The sequence below is a fragment of the Silurus aristotelis genome, assembly GCF_946808225.1.
Source record: "Silurus aristotelis genome assembly, chromosome: 2".
NCBI classification, from domain to species: Eukaryota; Metazoa; Chordata; class Actinopteri; order Siluriformes; family Siluridae; genus Silurus; species Silurus aristotelis.
The window spans coordinates 19634722-19645904 of NC_139575.1; the positions used below are offsets into that span (position 1 = coordinate 19634722).

An 11183-nucleotide genomic window follows, 5' to 3' on the forward strand; every position below is an offset into this window, starting at 1 on the left:
GGCCACGCCAGAACCTTGATATGCTTCTTACAGAGCCACTCCTTGGTTATCCTGGCTGTGTGCTTCGGGTCATTGTCATGTTGGAAGACCCAGCCTCGACCCATCTTCAATGCTCTAACTGAGGGAAGGAGGTTGTTCCCCAAAATCTCGCAATACATGGCCGCCCCGGTCATCCTCTCCTTAATACAGTGCAGTCGCCCTGTCCCATGTGCAGAAAAACACCCCCAAAGAATGATGCTACCACCCCCATGCTTCACAGTAGGGATGGTGTTCTTGGCATGGTCCACATCATTCTTCTTCCTCCAAACATGTTTATTGGAATTATGACCCAAAAGTTCTATTTTGGTCTCATCTGACCACATGACTTTCTCACATGACTCCTCTGGATCATCCAAATGGTCATTGGCAAACTTAAGACGTGCCTGGACATGTGCTGGTTTAAGCAGGGGAACCTTCCGTGCCATGCATGATTTCAAACCATGACGTCTTAGTGTATCACCAACAGTAACCTTGGAAACGGTGGTCCCAGCTCTTTTTAAGGTCATTGACCAGCCCCTCCTGTGTAGTTCTGGGCTGATTTCTCACCTTCCTTAGGATCATTGAGACCCCATTCTGTTCTACATGATGCACCTGAGCTGCTATAAGAACTGGATGTGATATGACTTTTGAGCTGCTCTAAAACCTGGATGCAGTTTCTGTGAAATATTCTAAAAGCTGTGTATGACACAGAAAATGCTGGAAAGGCACACGTGCTGCCTTAAAGGCAGTGTATGCTGCGTGTTTGGGTCGGCACTAGGAGGAAGACTGTGTATATTTAATGTTAATTCAATTTTTAATGCAGCAGTGTTCCGAATTCTTGATGTATTGGGGTGCATTTAGTTTTGATATGCAGGATGAATAGACACACTAAACCTGGTAGTATTTTAGTTAAACCATTTTAAATAAGTCCAGTCAAGAGGTGGGATCAGGTGGGTCACAGTGACATCCGTTTCACTCAAGAAACTGTTTGATACATTTTGGATGCTGTTGAATATAGAAGAACTGCACTGTGTTCTGGAACAAGCAGTCCAGCTTGTATCTCCACTATACGCTCGGTCTCTATTGTTTTCAAGTGCAGGAAGCAAAAAACTGGAAGTGAAAAACAATGGATGATCATCACTTATTTCTGAGATTGTCGAAAGCTCTTCTCTTATTAAAAGCCATTGTGTCTGAATGTCCCTACGGGCGTCAAAGTGGCACAAAACTGCTAACTTTAAACAAAAGTACATTGTCATAATAAAGGAATTTAATATGGGCATGCTTAATGTGTTTCTGTGTTTTTCAGAACCCCAGCCTTCCACACAGGCAGAGCAACTATGGCTGCGCTAGAGAGTTGCAACAGGCTGTAGTTTGAAGTTTTTGTAAAATAAATAAAGTCTAAATCAAGTCAAGATTTGAATCATGGATGAGCATGTCCAAGTATAGATACAAGCCTTAAGTCTATGACTATGTTTATGCCCATGTTGGGGGCTCAAGTACTGCATCGCTACTCTCTGTTGGGTGGGTCGAACAGAATGTTATTTATCTTTGTAGGCATAGTCTAAAACATATATGCAGATTTTCCTGATTGGTTTTCTTTTTTTTTTTTTTTTTTGCTTTTTCTCTCAGACCGAAGAATACAATTCCCATTTGTTCAGAGATGCAATCTCAGGTGCTGAACTGCTTTAAGGAGAACAGACATCAGTCACTGCACTGCTCCAGCCTGGCAAAGGAATATATGAACTGCATTAACTCTGCCAAGAAGGTGAGTGTGTGTGTGTGTGTGTGTGTGTGTGTGTGTGTGTGTGTGTGTGTGTGTGTGTGTGTGTGTGTGTGTGTGTGTGTGTGTGTCCCCTAAAGTTTAGTTGTATCTGACAGTTCTATTGTGGGGACTTTATAAAGCTAACCCATTAGGAGGTTTTATTTATTTGTTTGTTTATTTATTCATTTATACACATAAAAAAAAAAAGCTTTTATTAAAATAAATAATAAAATTACAGCCCTAAATTTCTTGTTTGGTTTCTGCAGTTAAGGAGGTAGGTGCAGTAATCAGAACATGTATGCGTGTTAGGAGGAATATTCCAATACACGTTTGTACTGGTTTCTTTCCAAAAGGAAAGAAATGTGCCTCTATCTCTGTGGCGTGATCCTGCTAAAGCAAAAATAATTTTTGTGTGAGAGGATATTTGAGCATCATGAAACATGTTTTGCTAATTTTCACTCAGGATATTAAAATGCAGTGGCTTGTATTATCGTGTGTCTGTGTGTTCAATGCATAAAGCCTTTTATCTGTGTGTACAACACAAAGCTTCTTTTAATACAGACTCACTCATGCATTTTGCAGAACGAAAGGGAACAACAGCTTTCATTAAAGGCAGAGTGTGTGTGTGCGTCTGTGTGCACGCATGTATGTGTGTCTGTGTGCGTGCGTGTCTGCGCGCTTATTACACACATCTCAAAGAGTGTGCGGGTGAGCGGTCGAGCCCTTGAGCTCTAATGCTGGCGTGTGGTGTGGCATGATGCCAACTAGACAGCGTAGGCTGCCAGCAGCCTTCCATACTGCAAAAAAAGCCCAATGGTATAAAGAAACCAGAACATCAAATCCTAGTCCTAGACAGAAACCACAACATCAGCTAATCTGGAACAAATCAGTTGACCACTCATCTGTCAGCTAGACATCACCACAGTCCAGTCCAGTCCCAGCGTTCAACAGACGTGAAAACAGTCACTGCTGTATAAAGTCCTCAGACCATCTTACATAAAGGCCCAAATTACCAGAGCCTGCTCTTTAGAGACTTAGCAGCTCCCAAACTGCAAATGAGCTCAGTTCTAAAAAAGAAACTGGAATATCATACTGTGAGGTTTAAGAGAAACCAACACCATTGATAATGCTCAATACACACTAGAGTAAAGGGCTGAAGACAGACTAGAACATCAGAATGTAGTGTTAAAAAGAGGAATGTGCTGCATATTCTGTTAGAGTGACAAGAACATTAGTGTAGTATTGAATCTAAGAAAAACAGAAAACCATCATTCAGTGGTACAGAAAGACCAAAAGTAGCATAGCGCCAACAATGGTCCAGAATATCGGAATGTAATGCAGAAGACAAATTAAACCGTAGAAGAAGAACCAGAATATAAGAATGTAATGCTGAAGAGAGACCAAATTTCCAGAGTACAGTGCTAAAGATGGACCAAAATGCCAGAGTGTAATACTAAAGAGCTACCAAAGATTTTTAAATGTTGTATAATAGAGAGACCAATACCCCTGTTTGTAGTGCTGAGAGTCTGGAAACTAGATTTGTAGTCAAAAGAAAAGGCCACAACACTGGAGTGTAGTGCTAAAACGAGAATAAAACAGCAGAATGTAATACTAAAGGGAGACCAGAACACCAAGGTATTGCTGCAAATTGATGTACCTCACTCCATTACTGTTATATACAGCATTAAATACATCCTTGGAAGGAATCGATTACTGAAGTCAGTTCCTGCCAAGTTGCATACACCAGTCGAAACCCCCATCAAATCCCAGAAGAACGCTGAAACTCCAGTAACGGACATGATTTTTAAGTAATCCAGGCATCCTTAGACATTTGCTTGCAGATTAGCATGCAGATGCAGGACACCTAATTTTTTATTTAATGGAATGTAACCCTGTTGGGGATGCAAACCTATGCTGAAAGAAATGAAAAGAAAATTGTGGTACAAAATCTAAAAGACTATTCTTGCAACGTGGGCCAAAAGGGTGAAATGCTACAGCACAACCATGACCCTTCTGTTTCTCTGCTTCGTACCTGAGCAGTGGGAACGTTTCACTGATTCTGTGCACATTGTAGTCTCGGATTCATGTTTTTGGCTGGAAGAAATAGAACCTCAAATCCTGGGATGCTTTTCTGCTTAGCACACTTGCAAAAAGTAGTTTGATTTAAATTGGTGTAGATTTCCTGTCAGGTCGAACCATTCTGTCCATTCTGCACTAACCGCCCTCATTAGCAAGGCATATCCTAAATGTATTTTTTTCACACCAGCCTGTATAAGCTCTAGGGAACAAAAATCTAATCATCTCATTTGGCACAAACAGTGTTACTGAGGTCAGTCACTGGGGTCACATTTCCCCCTATTCTGTTGTTAGATTTGAAGCTCTTGACCTGTATCTATCTATACGGGGGTTGAGCTCGTTAAAGGTCTTCCTGATCTCTCGTTGACTTTCAGTGAGGTTCTTCCCCACTTGAAGCGCGAGTGCCATTCAAAACACCTCATTGCAGCATCGCTGTAAACTTTCCAAAACATGCCAAACGTCTCTGTGGAAGATTTGCCCATTTTCATGCAAAATTTCACATTTGCTTTGTTCTAACTTGCTGTCCATGATGAATTCGCAGATGCGGTAATGCACGTGATCAGAATAGCACCAGCTGCACAGCTCACGATTTACACAGGACTTTTGGCACACTGATTTATGAAGGTTGGTGCTCCTTGTGACTGTGTTTGCAGCCGTGTGCTGCTATCTGTTGCCGTGTTACAAAACTTGTCTCGAATTTTTGATACCACCTCTTGCATGATTTAATTCAAATACCCTTCTGCCACCTGATTGGCCATTGAGAAAATTGCGTTGTTGAACAGGAGCACGTGTGTTGCTATTGAAGTGACTTCTGAATGTTAGCAGGAAACCCATTTTGGGGTGAGCTTTTGCTCTTCTTGTTCATTAGAGAAAATGAACAGAACAGCTAGATGACCACATGTAGCGTCCAATAGAGTTCTGCCTCAATCAGCCGGTATTAATGTTTTTTTATAGCCTGAGATTTTTCATTACTAATTAAATCTGTAATTAAAAATGAGCAATTTGTCATAACCAGGAAAGTCTTTAAGTTTTACATTATCAATCAATTGTAGTACCGAGCTCAGAAGGTCCTCTTATTACCAATAATAGTCTGAGCCACCTCTGGAGCACTCCTAACTACTTGTTCATTAAGGAGTACTTTAGAGGCTTAAACATATGTACATTATTCTTATTTTGTCATTTAAGACTATGTTTGTACTCTTAGTATCTTTGTACATCCTGACTCTGTGAAGCAGAATCTATGCTCCTTTATATTGAGTCAGAGGACATTAGCGGTTTCATCCAAAGTAGTAGCCCTTAAACAACTAAAGAAGCATTGGATATTAGTAAAGAGAGACTGGCTGCCCTTCTGCAACTCAGTCTGGTCTAATAATGGTGCCAAAAAGAGACTAGTTACGGACACACAGGCATTATTGTTATTGAGATACCCCCCCCCCCCACCCCCCCTTTTGGAAACAGAGGAAGAGGTGTCATTAAGTGAGTGAGCACAATAAAAAGAGAAGCAGTGCTAAAAAAGACAAGCAGAAGCATAAACATTGAAATGTAATGTGTGCGTGACATTTCCCTTGGCATATTGGGCATATATTTCATGCATATGTGTGGGTGCCTGCCTAGTGATTTTACTCATATATTTAGCGAGGCTGACAGGCATTGTTTAAGCCATCCTCTTTATAAGCTGTGGAAATGTTAAGTCTGTCCATATGAGGCACACAGTCTGTGACATTATCTCACTGTATTATCTCTTCTGGGCTGTCACCCGTCCCCGTGCCTGCCTTGTCTTAAGGGTATTTCATTGTGCCTTTTCCACTCTGAGCTGCTATAGTGCAGTTTTATACCAGGATGCTGCCGTTGTGCTCGGTTTAATTTTAAAACCCGGGACCAAAAAGAAATGTCAATCGAATAAAGTGTCCCTTATTTTTGTTCACTTGTTCATCTTTCTTTTATCAGTCTGCCGCTGTCTGTCTTTTGATCTCCCTCTCATTCACTCTTGCCCTCTCTGCTTCTCTGACTGCAGGGTTCTTCTTTTTTTTTTTTTTGCATTCTCCGTTTGCTTTGCATTGTGGGAATGGCCTTTAAAAATGAGCAGGCTTGTTGGGACACATAGGCACATGTGGAGCAAATCGGTTGACTAGTTGTCTGTCAGGTAGACGTCTTCATTCGGTTCCAGTGACATTATACCGCAATGACACCAGTTAAAGACCGCACATGAATCCGAAAGACAGGAGCCTGAACTTTAGAGAGGAGAAAAGGAGCAAGAGAGAGAGGAACTTGGACATATTTTAAGGGAAAAAAAAACAGCAGAATGAACAGCTGTGACTCTATGGTTGAGTCTAGGGCTAGGGGATATGATATACAATATTGATGCTTAACTACTGATAAGTAACCTTTCAGAAAAGATTTGAAACGCTCGTATTCAACAAGCTTCTCCTGACCTTGTGTAAATGTACGTACAAAGAAAGGTATCACTACCTCTATTGTTCGGCTTTGTATTATATCATTATATCGTATGATATCAACCCGGTTATTTATCAATGTTTCGGAAGAAAGTCATTCAAAAGAAGCTGTTTTTCTGTCTGAAATCGTAATTCTGTTTGCTTGTTAGGGCAAAAAAATTCCATCTAACAGGACGAGGAGTTGGAGTTAGTATGTGTTTGTGCTATTTGATGCTCTGCAATGTTCAGCTGCATTGCTGGTAAATGTATCTCTTTTTATGCTTAGCAGCTGCTCTTTCACCATGTAGTTGTTTTGTCATCGGTTTTCCATAAATGTAAACCAGCAGCGCTTGGACGTTTATGTGAGATTGGCATCTGTGGGCATACGCAAAGAAAATCTACATTACTGAACAATTGTAAATGTAATGGGAATTTTTTGGGCGGTCTGTTTTGTATATTATAGCAAACATTTTAAATGTTTCATTTGTCCTCTCGTGTTTTATTTCCGTAGATGACGCTTTAATCATTAAACTCGTTTTTAATGGCTGTTTGATTGCAGGATTATAGCTTTTCAGCCACATGATTATTGCAGCTTTAAAAGCATTAAGTTGATGCACCTTTCCTTGCGAATGGTCCGGCTATATTCAAAAAAGGTTTAGATGCAATTTAAACCCTGTTAAGGCACAATATATGATAATTTCCTCGGTATGACCGTTTCTGGGTTCTACTGTGAAGCCAATCTGTCATGTGGTTATTCACAGAGGTCTTGTATTCCCTTCAATTCCTTCAGATATAATGAATTACACGGAACTCATTTTGACTGAAATAATCGTTTTAGCGCTGTAGGTGTTTGAAATAAATCTCTGAAGTGTTAGGAACTAAAGGGCAACTATGAAGCTGATGCATAGTCATTACGTGGTCATTAAATTTGCATTAAGGAACGTATCGGATGTTCTGCAAATGCAGATTTGTCCTATAGACACTTGTGGTTTTGGCCCTTAATATCCCAATACCTGGACCACACCACTGAGCAATGCAGAAGGAGGGAAGGGTTTCTTGCAGCAGGAGAAAGGTGGGGAAAAAAAAATTTTTTTTAGAATAATCTGATGAGGTGGTGGCTGGTAAAGTGGCACTGATATGAGGAAGACAATAAAATACACACACCTGCTTGCATTTTCTGTCTTTTTCACAGTGTGCCTGCAGTCTTTCACTTTTTGTCTCCTCCTGACAAACACACACTCTCACACACACACACACACACACACACACACACACTCGCTCCATTGGAGTGCTTGATCAGTGTCGTTATAACACAGCATTATTACCCCTCCCACTGAACGGATGACATGCGAGCACAGCGCTGCTTACTGATAACGTGCCTTCGACATCTCCGTAGCTACTGCAGAGAGCCTCTAGACAGGCAATAAGTAACACACACACACACACACACACACACACACACACACACACACACACACACACATACACACACATACACATACACTGCTCTCAGGCAGCAGGATTAGATGTGTTACTGTTTTTTTTGGGGGGGGGGTTTCTCTTCAAAGAAATCACATTTTGGTTATCACACTAAATGTGATAAAGCACCAATTCCCATTAGTATACGTTTAATCAAGAGTGTATCTTCCCTTCCCTTTCACTTCTAGCTATTTTCTCTGACAAGGTACCTTAGTCTGGAACCATTTCTCAGTGCTCCATTACAAAAAAATAGTTGTCATGAAAATAGATGACGCTGAGAAAAGATGGCACGCGATTCCTGCTGGATTAGCGTGTGTAAAGAATGTAATCAATAAAGTTTATATGGAACAAACCTGCTGCTTAGAATCACCGTGGCATCGCCACTTCATGCAGGTTTGTGGACGCCTGTCCTATTCGTATCTGCTTTCTGAAAACCCAATTCCCCGTTTTGTCCCCATTTGCAGTTAGGATAACCTCCACCCTTCTGGGAAGATGTTCCACTAGATTTTGGAGTGTGCTTGTGGAGATTTGAAAAGTCTTGGGGTGCAGTCAGAGTTCCAATTCATCACAAAGGTGTTGAGGTCAGAGCTTAATCTCAGGTCACTCAAGATCTTCCAGTCCAACCCATTTAAACCATTTCTTCATGGAGTTGGATTTCTGCAAAAGGGGCATTGTCATGCAGGTACAGGTTTGAGTCTCCTAGTTCAAGTGAAGGGAAAATGTAAAATTCTCTCCATGTGGAGATTTCTGTTGTTTTTTCCCCCACAGATTTTACAATTTCCTTCCATCTCCAAAAAACATGCATGTAAGTGGACTATATGGATGGGACTATACTGGGTGTAAATCAGCTATTTAAAGCCAGCAGCCAAGACATTGTTTGTGCTCTCTGGGTAGGAGAGATATACCATTCTCTCTCTTTTCCCTGCCAATCAAAGTGACACTAGCCAATCACATATGCCGAAGAGGCTGGATAGCGCTTTCATCCGAGTCTATTACGCTACCCTGTGACGCAACATGAAGAGCACTTCAAAAAGATGCGGTTGGCTGATTTGACGCGTCTCAGAGGAAGCACGTGTCAGCCTTCACCCTCCTCAGTTGGTAGCTGTCATTTTATAATGGAGAGCTGGCAGGTGACCAAATTGGAGAGAAAACAGGGACCTTTTTTTTGTTATTGTTAGTTTTATAAAAAGGAGCAAAAATGTATATTTAATCAATCAATTATGTAGCATTTAGTTGAGAACAAATTTGATTCTGAAACAAATTACCTTGTGGCTTCTGTTATTTGGAGACATTCATTCTGGATGTAGCTTTAGGTTTTCACCCTGTAGTTATTATTGACAACAATAAACCAACCTATTCACCTTTTTTTGTTCTTTTAAACTTACTGGTAATACATTGCGTCCAAAAGTATTTGGACACCACACCATCACCTCACTAAACACCACCTCATGACTGCTCCTGTAGTTGAATGGGTATAGCTTTCTATATGCTTATAGCCAGTATTGTTAAAATGGGATAGGGATGTGATCGGATGGTCAGGTGTTTGAATAGTTTTAGCCACACACTCACACACTCAGTAGTGTAGCCAGATCACCTACTGGCATCTTTGCAAACTGGAGAACCCGGAGGATAGTAAACGGGGAGAACTTGCCAAACTTAGCACAGACTTTAACACAAAGTCAAGATCAAACTGGCTACCCCAGGGCTTTAACTGCAACTCTCAGCTCACTGCAGCATCATGTTGTCTCTCCATGTCCTATAGTGCTGGATACATTCTTTTCATAGAAAAACATACTTCACCATTCTAGTTCATACATCACGCATACTATATTATACAAGGACAGTGTTTCTTTAATAAGTAATAAAATATAGAGGCATTCGGTTATCAGAAATTAATGAACAATGTGCAAAAGGGGGAGGGGCTTATTGGGAATTTCATTCATTTATTGATACATTTTTCGTTTCATCAAGAATAGCAAATGGCCTACACCAGTCTTTTTTTATATTTTATGTTTACATATTGAAAAACTTCAAGCAAAAAACAAACAGCCGTACCCTGGTTACAATGTTCTGCCACTAGAAAGTCTTTTCCAAAATGTTAAATAAATGTCTCCTTGTAAAAAATAAATAAATAAAATACTGCACTATATAAACAATTATATGTTGTTGTTTTTTTTTGTTGTTAAAAAAACAACACATTTTCAGAGCCACTTATTATTAGGCTCCATGCGGAGTGTCCACCATACAAGTCCCTCTGAACTAGCTGTTACTATAGAAACGATAGCGAGCACATTCTTACAAACCTGTGATTTGCCCTGCGGCCGTCACAACGGAGCCGTGCTATTATAGAAAATGAGCACCTTCTGACCAGTCAGAATCAAGAATTTAAGACCGGCGCAGTTTAATACGTTTACAAGCGTAGAAATTGCGCGCGTGGGTGTGAATCCCCTCGCGTAGAATCCAATAGCTATTTAAAGAGATGAGGTCTCTGAGCGAAAGGCTATAGAAAAGAATGCATCGAGAGCGAGTGATGCATGTAAACAGCTGGCTTCTTTTTCTCTTATTCGCGGTCTCTCTTTCTCACACTTTCTGTCTCTCTTCCCCATACAGAACATAATGGTCAACCACGGATCGTGAAGAGGAACGCTATAAAGACGGCGTGCATGAGGAAGAGGAAGTGGAAGAGGAAGAAGAGGAGAGCGGGGGGAAAAAAAAAAGGGATAACTTGCATAACTCGCCACTCGAATCCAACAGTATAGTTTTTAACGTGCACGTATGAGAGTAAGAGTGTGCATTCCTTCAAACAATTCCTTTGTATATCAATATATGTTAAAAGAAATGTGTGCGCGTGTGACAGAATTCCCTCTCTCGTTGTGAAACGCGCGTGTGTGTGTGTGTGTGTACACGTGTTTGCAGAGATTTTGATTTTGCTATATTTGATATAGTTGTCTTGACAGTGGCATATATCTCACACAATAAAACATCTGCCCCACCAATCACTCCAGTCTGAGCGTTCAGCCTCTGCTATTTTAGTGACTCTATCTTGTTTCTCAATAAACATTCAGACTGCAGATTTTGTCAGATACCTAATGTTTATGTTGCTATATATTTAATATATGTGACAATTACTGTTACGTTTATTCTAAGAAGAGCGATAACACGCATTTGCACACACATACAGTGTTTTGTGTGATCATGCTGTGCACTTTTCTTGCCTCTCTCTCTCTATACAGCTCATCTCCAAAACCAATTATCTTCTGGAATCCTTAATGAACACGCAAAGGTCTGTTCCGCAGTAACCTTGAACACACTATCATCTTACACTGTCTCTCGCTCTGTCATTCTCTCCCTCTCAAACACACTCTCTTCGTCTCACTTGGTTGCTCTCTCTATCTCTATCTCTCTCCCCCTCTTTC

The 11183-nt window shown here is 40.7% G+C and overlaps 1 protein-coding gene across 4 annotated transcripts in view; it reads left to right on the forward strand.

Annotated features, from left to right (window-relative positions):
• Positions 1 to 10766, forward strand: part of chchd6b (coiled-coil-helix-coiled-coil-helix domain containing 6b) — a 49871-nt gene extending 39105 nt beyond the window's left edge. For all 4 annotated transcript variants that reach the window (XM_083528401.1, XM_083528402.1, XM_083528404.1 and 1 more), the window contains 2 exons: positions 1648 to 1783; positions 10378 to 10766. In XM_083528401.1, the coding sequence (XP_083384527.1) occupies positions 1648 to 1783; positions 10378 to 10404 (163 nt within the window). In that variant the 3' untranslated portion in view covers positions 10405 to 10766. The remainder of the gene's footprint in view (positions 1 to 1647; positions 1784 to 10377) is intronic.
• The last annotated feature ends 417 nt before the right edge of the window (positions 10767 to 11183 follow it).